General features: G+C 42.0%; 1 protein-coding gene across 1 annotated transcript in view; it reads right to left on the reverse strand.

Annotated features, from left to right (window-relative positions):
* ZBTB10 (zinc finger and BTB domain containing 10) overlaps nucleotides 1–13,034 on the reverse strand; it is a 32,638-nt gene extending 19,604 nt beyond the window's left edge. The window contains exons 1-2 of the mRNA XM_086336423.1: nucleotides 11,924–13,034; nucleotides 1,150–2,038 (exon numbers count right to left, since the gene is read on the reverse strand). Of these exons, the coding sequence (XP_086192549.1) occupies nucleotides 1,150–2,038; nucleotides 11,924–12,892 (1,858 nt within the window). The 5' untranslated portion in view covers nucleotides 12,893–13,034. The remainder of the gene's footprint in view (nucleotides 1–1,149; nucleotides 2,039–11,923) is intronic.
* Between the last annotated feature and the right edge of the window lie 1,683 nt (nucleotides 13,035–14,717).

Raw genomic sequence — 14,717 nt, forward strand, 5'->3', positions numbered from 1 at the left:
TTAAGAAACAACCTCTGGGATTTTATTGCTAAAGACTTGACAAGTTGGAGGGGAAAGCTCAGCAAACAGTATTCATTATACATGTATACTGATTTCCACATGATTTCTACCAATGAAAACTAAACCCAAACCTAAACAGCCAGGGAAACCATTTCACAGGATTATGGCATTTTGCCCTTTGGGAACTAAAAACAATGATTCTTTTAAACGGAAAGCACTCCATCCCCAGGTGATCACCATCACATAAATCAGACACCGAACAGTTACAGATCTCTGAGGCAACACAAGCACTAAATGATGTATGACAGTGGTGGGCATGGTCAAGTCTGGGATCCACTAAGGAAAACCTCAAACCCACTGGGCTACTTCAAATAAAAGTAAGTTACACACACACAATTAAGTTAAAGTTTCAAATCTATTTCACTCTTCAACAATGGTCCCCTCACTTCATTTCTCAAAAAAAAAAAAAAAAAAAAACACCCCACACTACAAGATGTGATATGCAAAGATTCTTATAGTCAAGAAAAAGGTCTCAGAGGCCTCTCTTAACTAATGCAAATGAGAATGAAAATGAGGAAACAGTGGGACAAACTTAAAATATTCCAGTTTCTGTAAGATTTATGGGGAGAACAGAACAGTAAGTGCTTCTAAACAAAGTAGAATCCCATTAACTTTTGCAAAATTCTATAAAACAAATATTCAACTACAAAAAATTGAGAGTAAAGAATGCTAACTAAATCTCAAAAACGTTCTGAAATGACAAACAAATCACATATTACAACCAAAGATTTTATCTTTTCCAGCACTGAGTACAAAAAGTGAGCAGAGGCTACAGACCAGGAAAATCAAAGAACTATACATAGAGTCCACATGCCATAAAATGTGGGCAAATTCCTGATTATTTAACACAACCTTTGAGAAACCCACATATACATGTGTAGAGAAAAAACTAAGATATACCAAATCTTACATTTGATACAAGATTATATAAGATATGTGACTGTTCAAGTCATTTTTTCCTTTCTATTACAAAGACTCAAATTTACTATTTCTTATGTATATTACTTTAATCATACACACAAGATTATATCCAAGCAGAATGAGAATAAAAACTGAGACACCTCTGTATATATTCAATACAGTATTTACCTGGTTCTTCCTTGATGAATGACAAATCTTCCTCTGGATAGGCAACAGGTGGCTGCATCACCGAGCAATCTTCTAGATTTGTTTCATTATTAGGTGGTATATTATAAACAAATCTCTTTGTAGCTTGGGTTTTTCTCCTTGTTTTGCTAGTCTCTTGAATCCCTTGGGAGCCCATATTATTCCAAATAAACACTTTTGTTTGACCTTGAGACTCATTTTCTGTCAATTCAGGTGAACCATCCTGGACCCAACTACTGTCATTCATTTGGTAGTTTTCTATTTGGCCCTCGTCGACATTACAACCATCATTTTCAATTTTTACGTTACTTGCCAAATTGGTAAGATTTCGTGTTGCCCAAAAACTGGCAATTTTTTGATCCCGTGATGAAGACAGGCCATCTCTGTTAACTGGTTTTCTATTATTATAGTCCACAACTACAGACTCTGGAGCTTCTGATTTAATGCTTATATTTAAGGCATCTTTAATGAAATTTCGGCAAGTTTGAACAACTTCACTCATTTGAAGATAGCTGGCCACTGTCATTACTTCAATGGCATTTTGGCTTGTGAGCACCAGGTTACCAGAATACAAGAAGTCCAAGATGACTGAAAAACCTTGAACTGCAGCAATATCTAAATGGGTAGTATTGTTTTGGTTAGGGCTTTCTTTGTTTGAAAAGCAATATAAAGTCTTAAAGAAACGGCTGCCTGCAACCAGGATGTTCTTATGAGCTTTAAAGATTTTTCCGCTCACCACAATGCTGACATCACAAAGAATACCTTTCTTCCTCTGTTCATTTAGTTGTCGAAGAAGTTGATAGCAATAAGAGTTCTCATTTGGCCTACTATTAAAGTCACAGTACCCCTCCTCTGATGGTATTTCTGACTCCTGCAATAGATGGAAAATATTAACATTAAATTTTATTTACTTTTTAAAGCCTCCATACCAAAGACAACAAATCACTGTCAATGTAACTTTTTAAAACCACTATCAGATACACTAATCTGTCAGTAATCATTACATATTTTGAGACTGAGGTGTTCACAATCTAAATATTAAGAGAAAGGGTGTAAACAGCTTTGCTGCAATCCACTGCTATTGGTAAAAAAAAAAAAAAAAGAAAGAAACATCCTGAGGATCAGAATTTCATTTGAAGAATACTGTGTATCACATATCATGCTATCTTTCCAAATATAGCTGAAGACATGGATTGAGAATTATTTAAAATTAAAACAGGGAATTCCCTGGTGGTCCAGTGGCTAGGACTCCACCGCCATTGCCTGAGTTCAATCCCTGGTCGGGGAACTAAGATCCAACAAGTCAAGTGATATGGCCAAAAAAAAGAAAAGAAATGAAATGAAAATAAAAAGTGGTTGTTTTCTCATGTAAAGAAACATTCATAAGAATCAAATTAATCTGCCTTATCTCTGTAACTGCTAAGAACACAGTTTTTCTGGTTGAACTTAAAATAATCAGATTAAAATATGCTCAGCATCTCATTCTAGTTAACATTATTAAAAAAGGGAATTTTAAAAGTCTTGGCAAATACTGAGTCAGACAATTTAGGTCAACAAAGTTAATCATATCTAACTATGCAGTCCATGGGGTCGCAAAGAGTCAGACATGACTGAGTGACTGAACTGAAAGAGAAAGTAACAGAAGACCCTAATTTAAAAAAATGTGCTTCAAACTACAGGAATACCCAATTATATAAATCCCAAATCAATTTTCAAAATGACTTCTCTCTTTAGGATCATAAACACTACCCATCAGTTAAAATTCCTTAACTCCAAATACTTAATGTTTATAATCTTCCCTGTGATCAATCTTTTAATTATTCATTACAGTTCAGTTTAGCATCACTATTAAGTTACTGTAGTTTCCTATAAAATAACATGATATTGACAGCAAGAATAAAGGAATGTGATCTAGATTTTGGAATGCTGCCTATACTAGTTATTAACTGTGTGTCCTTTCTTAAACTAATAAAGCAGTAAGTACCAGGAGTGTTTCTAAATAAGAACTTCAGGCCCTACTCACAGAGTCACTAGGTGGGTGGTGGTGTCACTAAGTTGTGTCTGACTCTTGTAACCCCACTGGCTGTAGGCCGCCAAGCTCCTCTGTCCATGGGATTCTCCAGGCAAGGATACTGGAGTGGGTTGCCATTTCCTTCTCCAGGCATTAGGTGGGTAAGCTCCCTAAATTAGGCAGGTATCTATTCTTAAGTGTTAAAGATTATTTTCTTTGGCACAAAATAGTAAATACTTATTATTAAATACTTATTATTTTATTAATTATAAAATAATAAAACACATATATACAGGTCTATGAGTAGACAGAATCTGGGGGAAAACCCAGAAAAGATACATACTGGATTGTTGGATGCTGGGAGGACTGATATGCTTGGAGAGGAATAGAGAATGGGGGGCAGAGGGAAGGGTGTAGGGAACAAAGTTGTTAGAACTGCAAAAAAATTCTCATAGAATATTCTAAATGGACCCCACTCCAGTACTCTTGCCTGGAAAATCCCATGGATGGAGGAGCCTGGTAGGCTGCAGTCCATGGGGTCGCCAAGAGTCGGACACGACTGAGCGACTTCACTTTCACTTTTCTGCATTGGAGAAGGAAACGGCAACACACTCCAGTGTTCTTGCCTGGAGAATCCCAGGGACAGGGGAGCCTGGTGGGCTGCCGGTCACACAGAGTCATACACGACTGAAGTGACTTAGCAGCAGCAGCAGCACTGTAAATGGTGGTGAGATTCCAAGCAATCCCACATCTCCATTTAACCCCATCATGTGTGCTGTTCTGTGCTCAGTTTCTTCAGCTGTGTCAACTCTTTTCACATCCGACTCTCTTCTACCTTATGGACTGTGTAGCCCACCTGGCTCCCTTGTCTATGGGATTCTCCAGGCAAGATTACTGGAGTGGGTTGCCATGCCCTCCTCCAGGAGATCTTCCTGACCCACGGATTGAACCTGGATCTCCTGCACTGCAGGCAGATTCTTTACCACTAGCATCACCTGGGAAGCAACCTCATCATGGGTATAGTTTAATCACACAAACATTAGGTTCCATTCTGAATTCTGAATACAGCAGGTCACACACATAATAATCCTGAAACTAAACCAGATCACATGATCCATCTAAGAATTTTCGTGTTGTTTCCAGGTATGAGAAGTCAACTGAAACAGAATAAAAATGCCAGAATTCCAGGACACATCAGTATTTCACAGCAATAATGAAGCACTACAGATAATCCTGCAAATCTGGAGTATTACTACAGAATGAAGCACAGGAAGCAGAGAATTCCCTTTGCACTTCCAACTGACCCTTGGCAGCATCCCATCACTTCCCAGGGCCTCGAGTGCATCATTAATTACACTTATACTCTAACCCCACCCCCACATTCTTGCTCTATCATACCAAAATGTCCCATATTCAAAATCAGTTATTTTCTCCTTCTATTAAGACCACCCAATTGTAAGCAAAAACTGCTAACAGCTACAGATGGAGTAAAGTAATCAAGTAATTCACGATTAAGTCCCAAATTTTTGCTTCTGGGGGCTGGAAGAAAGGAAGTGAGGCAAAAAGATATTTTATCTTGTATATCTTGTATATTAAAACCAGTATGCTGGGATGTTTCCAACTACTTAGCAAAGGGATGGGAAATGTTTAGGACTCTATGTAGAGAACTAAATGAATACTAAAAATGTCTAAAGTTGTTACTGCTATAATTTTCTATAGACCCATCATACTGTTTATGAGGCTATCTAAATAAGACGCTTTATTAATTTGCTTATGCTCTCTACTCACTACAGAAAATTTCCAAACTACATTGCTCTATGATGCAGGCTTAAAAGTAAGCTTTGCTGTGCATGCCATATCTGCCCAGCAAAGCTCATTTGGTTCAAAGTTCTAACAGATACTGTAGTTAACAGTAAGAGAAAAAATTTGGCAGTACATGGTAAAGTGTCTGTGGAAGCAGTGAATGAGCCTTTACAAGTCAAGAAGTGCTTAAAGTTTACGCATTAAGCAGTTCAAAACCCTTTAAGAAGGAGGTGGCTATGTCATAGCAGTCATTTTAGGCCATGGTCACTGTGTTCTGAAATTTCTGGGCCAGTTCCAATTTCTGTCATTCTCTGCCATTATCATACCAAATGTCCTAATTTTTAAAAATAACTTAAAGACAAAAGCCTATCCACCAAAGTATTTGTCCATTCCACTTGGACACAAGCTATACAAGCCAAACACACTATTCAACAACTATTTTTCTTCATTACTACTGAATAACAGAATAGAATAGTAATGTTACATGCTACAAACAGCCCTAGCAATTTCTCCTTCAGTACTGATCAGAGCACTATGCCATGTTTCTGTAGCACATATTATATATACTCTTCACAATGAAGAGTTTACCAGTCAAGAGTACATGTACTCTACACAAAGGGAGTATTATTTGAGGATATGGGTAAAATAAAGCAAGATAAGCACTAAATTAAACTGCCAATATTACTTGCTAAACCAAATAAATTCCTAGTTACTAAAGACAAAAATAACAGTTGGTCCCTAAGAACTCAAGTCATCTCTGTCTCTCCGGTTCCCTCTTTAACATTCTATGTCCATTCTTAGTATATTGATAAACATAAGATACCACTGATAAAAATACACTGATAAAAAGGTTTAAGTATTTCCAGAACTGATTTTTTTTAAAGACTAGTTGGAAAAGTTTCTATTCCCTTTCCCAAGAAGGAAAATGCAACTTAGCCAAGCATTAAACTAGATAAACAAGGAGACTAAGGAAACAGACATTCAGATTAAAAAAAAAAAAAAAAGTGTTACCCCAAAGATTTCTATAAATATGAAAAGTCTCCTGTTATTTTTATCTGTGGAGATGCCCATAAGTAAAATTATTTTTAGAGACTTTAATTAACTCTTCCAAAATTAAGAAAATATAGAAGCATACATTTGGTTAAAATCCTCAAGTTTATTATCTTCAAATTTATTTCCAGAGAGGCCAAAAGTAAATATTTTAATCAGAGAAAAAGCTGCTAAAAGCTTGAAAAACCTTGACTTTACTCACTTATTTAATAAGCATTAAGTGAATGACTGTATCAGACAGGTTCTACACTGGGAACCCAAAATGATTTAGTTCCCTGCCTGAAGTTTAATACTGAGCAAGATTCTTAAGATACTGAAGAGCTTTAAGAAAGCAGAGAGGTGGTGCACCTAATCCAGTTTTTTGAGGGGTTGGGTGAGATCTTTTTTTGAAACAAATATCTGAGCAGAGCCTTGAAGGACGCAAGAGTGGAAGGAGAGGCTGAGAGTCTAAGCAGATGAGACAGTATGAGAAAGAGAACCAAGGATGTACACAGCCTCACCATTCGAGATTTATGAAGAACTTCAGGGTGATCCAAGAAAGCCCAAGAAATGCAAATATGCTCTTCATGTTTTTGGAGCTAAGTGTCTGTAACTTGCACCAGATTATCTAGAGACCTGAATCCTACACAAGATTAAGGACCACTGGTATAGGTACCTACAGAGCTTTAGAATCATCTGACTGAATTAACTGATAAAGAGATGACTGTGGTAGCAAAGTGGAGGGTAATTACCAGGGGATGACACTGGAAATGTGTGACCAGGGCAAGCCACTGGTAGGTGTGCAGCACACCTGCAACAAACAAGGACGTTCACTAGTTAAGACAGGTAACAGTGATAGGGGCAGAGCCTGGAAAATTTCTAAAGTAAAATCCAAACTTGAGTGATTAATTAGATTTCAAGGCAGAGGTGTGGAGGGAGATCATAGGGTGTTCACAGCATTCCAGCTGGGAGAACTGGATAACACCAGCTACTGTAGAAAACCCAAGATCACACTACCCAGTCTCCCCACTCTTCTGAGAAAAATTCAGCTGCAGTTAGCTATCTGTAGTCAATCCACAAATGATTAGAAACTGTTACTGGTTTTAAAAAAAAAACAAGTACTTAAAAGTATTTAAGTCCCTACCCAGAACTGATAAATGGTTTAGTAGGAAAAAAAGATATTTCAAACACAAAGTGCAAAATGAAAGCATTAAAAACATAAAAATCTTTTGTTGCAGCAACCCATTGGAACGGTATACTGAAAGAATAAAAAGATCAATGTCCATTTACAAACCCAAATTCTAAAACTCAAACTCCATTTCTAGTATGAGGACACACAAGGCCACAGTGAGCATGCCAAATAAATGTATGCTAGTAGTACTGACAAATTATCTAAGTCAGTAGATAAAGGAATATCTCCTTTGAAATCAGTATCTCTTCTCTGATCTCCTTGAGTGATGACATTTTCTCTTGCAATTTAAATATTAATACTATCCACAAAAATTGTAAATCTATAGGTCTGGGGTAAATGTCTTCAGGTGATTACAACTTCCAGCCAATTTTATGTGCCAAAAATATGCTTTATTACCAGCTCTCCTCAAAAACCACATACATACCAACAGGTGCTTCTAACACATCAACTTACACATATTTCATCGTGGTTCTCCTCTGCTTAAAACTGCTAAATGGTTTGCCCAACAGAAAAAATACAATCATTTCAACATGAAAGGACCATCCATAACCTGCAGTCTACCCACTCAAACTTGATTTTTCATCCTGCTGAATTAAATCATCTACTTTTCAGACACATCAAGGCATCAATTTCCATTATGCTCAAGCTGTTACCAACTGCAATGCCTAGAATGCCCTCCCCTCTTCAACACTTACTCATTTAACACAAGTTAGGATCCAATTCTACAAGCTTCTCCCAACCTTCACAAATAGGATGACGACTTCCTTTAGTTATCTTAACTGTAACTTGAATATATTTCTAACATGGTAGCTATCATTTTACTGCAATGTCTCTCTCCTTACTAGAGTACAAGTTTCTAGAGGTCAGAAAAATGTCTTATTTACATAGGTTTATCTTCAGTGCCTTGCAATCTACCTAATAGGTATATTTTAAGAGGGAGAAAGAAGTCCCTAGACACATAATCAAAAACACCAGGGAAAAGGAATCCGCTTTTAGAAACACAATAAATGACTGCTAGAACCTATATAAATATTATACAAATTGGTTATTTAATGGATTGTAGGCTCTGTGGTTGTTTGTAATATCTATTTCTCCTTCCCAGTGAAAGGCTTTCAGTCTTTCTTCCAAAATCCTCAAAAAAACAATTAATTTTTGCCAAATGCAAAGAAGGCTGGTAGCTCTGTCTCACCTCTGCTTTTGCTGCTCACCAACATATTCCAATTAGAAGATCACTGATCTAAATTAAGTACTTTCTGGAAAGGTTAACTAGGTTTATAACAATAACACACTTGAACACATGTTTTAGGCTTACTAAACTGGAAAGAGTTGACAGAATGTGTGATTTAGGCGATGAAAATTTCCCAACTGGGTAGAAAGTGATCTGAACCAAGATACAGTGGTAATCAGTGTTATTAAAGCAATTTTAAAGTCCTCTGGGCCAAATGGTCAAACCTTATATAAGCTAATCACCAAACCAGACCCTCAAGATATATATAGTCAGTTGTTACTCAAAATAGAAATTATATGTTGTCCCTTAAATCCTTATAAAATACAAGGATTTTTCAGAAATAGAACACTGCAGAACAGATTCTGAGAGCATCTGCAGACTTCTTGCATGAGCAATCCTTTACAATCAACATCAAAATAACAATCAAAGGTTTTAAGAATGGGCCACTGGGAATTCCCTGGCAGTCCAGTGGTTACTTCCACTGCAGGAGACACAGGTTCCATTCCTAGTCAGGGATCCCGCCCACAAGTAGCAAGGCAGGGCTCCCTCGGCCAAAAAAAAAGAATATGCCACAGTCTCTTGGCCACCACCATGATTTTTCCCCTTACAGAAACCATAAGAAAAAGTAAAGTCACCCTTATTCACATACTAAGATTTGGCTAAACTCCTCACAAAAAACAGACTCCTTAAAATTAAAGAAAAAAAGTGGGGAGGGGGGATAAAGGGAGTGAACTGTGTCCCAATTTCAAACTTAATTCTTGTCTGAGGAACTACAAAACTATTTCAGTAATTTTAAGACAGGAGAAAGCTCATGCAAGATATTCTTCATGAAGATGAGGAAAACTGCATGTGCGATGAGAATGTTCAAAGAACCTGAATGGCCAAAGTCTCTAAAAGCATGAAAAAAAAACTGGTTTGTTCTCTAGAATCAAGAGTGATTCCATGAGATTAAGTGGCTTGCAAACTGAGAAAACTGGTAACATTGAGACATGAAGTACCAGTTCCCCCTACCCCACAGAATTATAGTTATTTCCAAAGAAAATAAGTAATGGTGATAATAAATAATGGTTATCATTTACTAAGTGACTAGGTGCTGGCATATACACTTTGCAAACATGAAGAAACTGGAAGTTAACTCATTTGCCTGTCAAGAAAGAGGATTAGGACTCAGGTCCCCCTACTTTTAAGCTCAAGAATGCTCTTACAGACTGTGTTATACTGCCTCCTGCAGGTAATCAAAAGCTGCAGGGCAATGGAAAAAAAAAGTTAACTTTGTGCATAAGAAGAAATAAGTCAGTTCTTGAACCTGTCACTCATGTATTAACAAGACAAAAAGATCCTATAGGTGGTACCTGGGGTCAATTACAAGGTAATACCCCCAAACTAACCTTAGAATGAAAATAGAAATGATTAGGATCAGTTCAGAGTGGAAACATCCAAAATCCAATCAAAGGGAACCAATAAATAGCCTTAGACAAACAGAAATGACTTACTAAATTGTATTATTCTCAGCCTAATGATACAATGTCCTAAGAGAAAGAAGTTGGTCTGCAGATTATATTGTAAAAAGGGAGTTTCAAGGGGGCAAAGGGTAAGGGAGAGATAATTCAGGGATTAAGTTTAGAAAAGGTTTTACCTAGGGATGAATTCCCTAATCCAGATATATGCCTAGGGGAGAGGAATACACCATGCTAAGTCTATCATAAGGTTATCCAACTAATTCCCTGTTCCTCTGATTTCAGGTTCACTAAGCAGCTAATTGTAATAATTTGCACTCCCATTCACATCTGCCTACACAGACTACACTGAAGAAGAGTAACTGATCCACTGAATTAAAAAAATTCAGTTTGATTGTCCTTTTAGATTTTTCTAAATAACCAACTCATCACTTAGAAAAGCATACTTTCATTTTCACAAGCCCTCCACTTCATCATACTACTTAACTTCAGGAATATATAACGCGTTGAAGCCTCTAGACTCCTCTTCTGTAAAATGGGAACAGAATAATTACTTGCCAAAATAAGGGACATCTGTGTTTGGCATACAGAAGACAAGTCTGGCACTCCAATGCCCAAGCTCACAAAGCTAGTAACTGCAGAAAGCTGAGATGTGAACCTAGATTTACTCCAAAACCTTTTTTTCCTTCCTCCATTGCAACATTCCTTATAAAGGCTAGTCTCATTTTTAACCAAGAACTGTAAGACTTGGGACAATTTACTTAACTTTTCCCGGCCTTACATCTTTAAATGACCTTCCTTGTAGGGCTTAGGCAACTAAAAGTTGTGAAAAAACTGTTGCCATTGCCCCCCTGAAAAAAACAACACTATGCCTTAACGTTAAAGTCTAAACTTCTGAGAAATTTCTGGGCTACGGGGTTATTAGACAGTGCCTAATTAACTCCACTAAAAGTGTTCTAAACAGCAAGATCACTCCAACACACAAAGGGACTAGTATCTGAAAGGTGACTTTCTGAAATCAATGCCTGGCTACCGATACAAAAGAATGAATTCCATCCACAACCACAGGTTGTCTTAGGAGGACTGATTAACATCTGCTTGGCTTGGAAAGAGATTATCAAAATGATAAGAATATTATCTTTAGTCCAGAAATACTAAGACAAGATTTAAGAAGTACCATTTACCTGTTTTATAACTAAGAACTTATGATTTTGGTAAATACATTCTCTACCAGTTCGAATCAAGTAGTTGGTAGAAGTAACTTTACAGTCAACATTTCGAATATCCTAAGTTTAAAGTAAACTACATTTATATGAAAACTTTTTGAAAAAGGGGATTACAGAAAATCTTGGCACAGAAATCTGGAGAGATGGAAGCAAGTAAAAACTACCACAATTTACCAAAAGCATACCTTTGGAAAGAGAAGTTCAACAAAAACTTTAAGAAGATGAATTTAGTATAATCATTCACGAAGTTTTATCCAAATAGCTTCCTCTACATTTACATACTACTCTCTTATTTCACATTATCCTGACATGATAAAAAGAATTTTCTCGGTTGGATGTTCTCCTAAAAGGGGTAGCATCAAAAGTTAAGGAAAGAGTTTAATTCATTCTTCAAAGAGTTACCAGATTTGACTTCCAACAGCACGCTAAAAGACTACCAACATTAAAGCAGCTTTTCTAAAATCACAGCTAATAACATTGTAACCACAAAGCCAACCTAACAGGGTTAAAACCGTCAACCTCGCTTATTAAACTTTCCTTCTGATTCAATCTGACGGGCAAAGAAATCTGAGTCATGAAAAAAATTAAATCAAATTCAGCGCTACGATTAGAAAATTGTCATTCCTCCCCCTCCCCCCAACTCCCCCGGTTAACTTTTGAAAACTTATTCCCAGGCTTTCGAATCCCCCACGCCTAAGTTCCCTGCACCTCTCTCGCAACAGGAAAGATCTCTTCACCCAGGAGAGTGAGTTTTAGCTGATAAGCCTTTCCCCCAAAGATCTGAAAAAGCAGGACCAACATATATCGTACCTGGGCGTTGGCTTCGTGGAGTTTGTGCTCGGTAGAGACGTGGTGCCTCAGAAGGAGGGTTTTCTTGTAGTTGCGGGTCCCTCGCGAAAGCTCATCGTGCCCCACTGGGGGCAGATCCCCGCTTCCTCCGTCCTCGGGGGGCTTTTGGCACCAGCCGCAAGACATAAGGCCAGTATCCTTGGAATAGCGCAGCCAGGGAAAATCTTTGAGCCAGGAGGTCTGGAAGGAGCAGTGGAGCTTCTGCATTAGGGACTTGGGCCGCGCGAGCGGGAAGTGCTGGACAGTCTCTCCTTCTCCAGCTCCCACACCGCTGCCCTCCGCTTCGTCCCCGCCATCGCCGCCCGACCGCCTGCTGCTGCTGCAGCTGCCTCCTTCCGCCCCGCTGCCGTCGCCCAGGCTCGCCCCCTCCTCTTCGTCCTCGGTGCTGTCGCTCAGGGACGCGCCGTCCGGCATCAACTCCTTCCCCTCCAGCGCGTCCAGCTCCAGCTCCACGGCCGCCGGCCCTCGCCCATTGAAATGCCTCAGGGGCCACGCCGAGGTCTCGGGGCGGCCGCGGCTACTGCCATTGTTGCCGAGCCCCCCGCCGCCGCCGCCGCCTCGAAAGGCCAGAGTCCGACGGTTCCTTTCCGCTAGCAGGGGGCCCCCGGCGCCACCGCCGCCCAGCGAGGTGGGGCCGCCCGCGTCTTGGGGGAGCAGCAACTCCTTGGTTTCCTCGGCGGCGGCGGCAGCCCCGGCGGAGGCCTCCAGGTCTTGGGGCTCCAGGCCCTCCAATTCCACTTCCTCGTCGGCCCCCCGCCCATTGAGCGGCTGCGGCGCTGGCGGCGGGGGCTGTCTTGGCTGGGGCTGCTGGGGCCAAGCCGAGGCCTCCCCGCCAACGTTATTGTTCGCGGAGCCGCCGCCGCCGCTGGCGGTGACCAACCCGCCTCCTCGGAACGCCAGCGTCCTGCGGTTCATTTCACTGAACGACATGGCGCGCGCCGCCGCCGCCGCCCGGTGCCCCGGCTCGCGCCCGGCCTCGGGCCGCGTCCCGCGCGCTCCCCGCCGCTCCCCCTCCGCTTCGCTCCCGCCCCCACCGCGGGCGTTCCGGTCTCGCGGGGCTCGGCCTCGCCCTCCCGCCCGGCCGCCCGGTCGCGCTCGCTCCCCGGGGCTGCCTCACGCGTCCGCCGCTGCCGCCGCCGCCGCCCGCCGGGCCGCCGCCTCCGGCCGCCTCCTCGTCCTCCACCCCCGCCCCGCGGCGCTCCGGGCAGCGTCCCGCGCGGAGAAGGGGGGGGCGGGCGGCGGAGAGGTGAGCAGCGAGCCGGCGCGCGTGGGGCCTTCGAAGTTGAGAGGCGGAGTGCGGGGAGACCCTCCGCTGCCCCCTCTTTAAAGCCGCGCGCACACACCGACCCTCCAAACAAGATATCCTTCCTCCGGCGCGCCGAGGAGTCCCGACGCGGCTGCCGGCTTCCGAAGCGCTGAGGGTGGGAGGCACGTTAAACTGCCGGGCTCCGCCACATAACGAACCGACAATAAAGCCGGCGGAGCGTTTCCGTCCGACCAGGCCCTGGCGGAGGTCGAATGGCAAATGAACAACGGACCGTGCGCCCACAATGCACCGGGGTAGCAGTAACCGCTGGAGGGGGAAAGGGTGGGGGCCGGGCGGGGGGAGGGGGCTGGGCTTGGGGCTGGGCTGGGGTGGGGTGGGGGCGCCTGGGGACCGGGAAAGGGGCCGGGCCGCGCCTCCGGCCTGGGGGCGGGGGTGCGGCCGCGGGGGAAGGAAGTCGGCCGAGGGGCGGGGGACAAAAGGCCGGGCGGCGGGCTGGGGGGTCTCGGGGAGGGGGCGGGCGTGTGCGGCCGGGGCCGGGCTCCGCGGAGGACAAACAGCTGGCGAGTGTCAGGTCTGGCCGCCTCCCCGCTGCCCGCACGCACCTACCCGCGCCCGGGACGCACATTTTCCTTCCTTCGCCACGAGTTCACCTGGGACTTTGAGAAATAACTGTACGGTGGGAGCTGCTCTCCAGCCTTGTCATTTGCTGAGGTGGAGTGGGTGGGGGGTGGGGGGTAACGGTGCCCGAGGAAGTGAACTTATTTTTGTTCCTTCACAAAGACTGGACCAGGCTGTACCTTCGCGCGAGGAGGTTACAACCGCGGGCACCTCCTCGTCTGCTGCATTGTGTATTCGATGCAGCACCTCTGGGCGATAATCATTTCACAGAAAATGCACCGCCCCGAGTGTCTTATTGCTGTGATGAAATGGAAATTTAAATAAAAGGTCGAACACGTGCGTTCAGTGGGAAGTATTGACATGGGTGTTACATCACCAGCAGCCAATCAGATAGCTCCAGTCGTGTTTATACTTCTACAACCACCTTGTGAGTATTACAGTATGTCATAACGTTATAAATATTAGGCAGGGTTTTCCCCAAGAGTGGGGAGGAGTCGGCTCACACAGACGCTGCGTGCGACTCCGAAGAGCGTGTGTGCTAAGACAAGAATTGATTTTTAAGACTTTGGGTTTTTTTTTTTTTAACTGTTTACCCTGCACATGGAATTTAGAGTGATTAGAAGAACAGATGGAGCTGGAAATGAAACTCTTACAATAATAATCGTAGTCAACTTGTTCAGAAAAAGATTTTCCAATTTGGAGCCCTTATACTCGTATTTTAAAATATTTTTTAATGTGCTAAATTTAGCAAATTCTAAAGTGTTGTGATTCATTTTACTCTTTGAAACGTGAAATAAACTTTTAAAAACAAAAAAGTTAAAAGTAATGTGAAACAAATCTTAAGTCATTTTTATTCAAACTTATTTCAGA

Source organism: Bos grunniens, chromosome 14, assembly GCF_055505025.1.
Source record: "Bos grunniens cultivar Pamir isolate PY7600 chromosome 14, Bosgru_T2T1.0, whole genome shotgun sequence".
In the NCBI taxonomy this organism is placed as follows: Eukaryota; Metazoa; Chordata; class Mammalia; order Artiodactyla; family Bovidae; genus Bos; species Bos grunniens.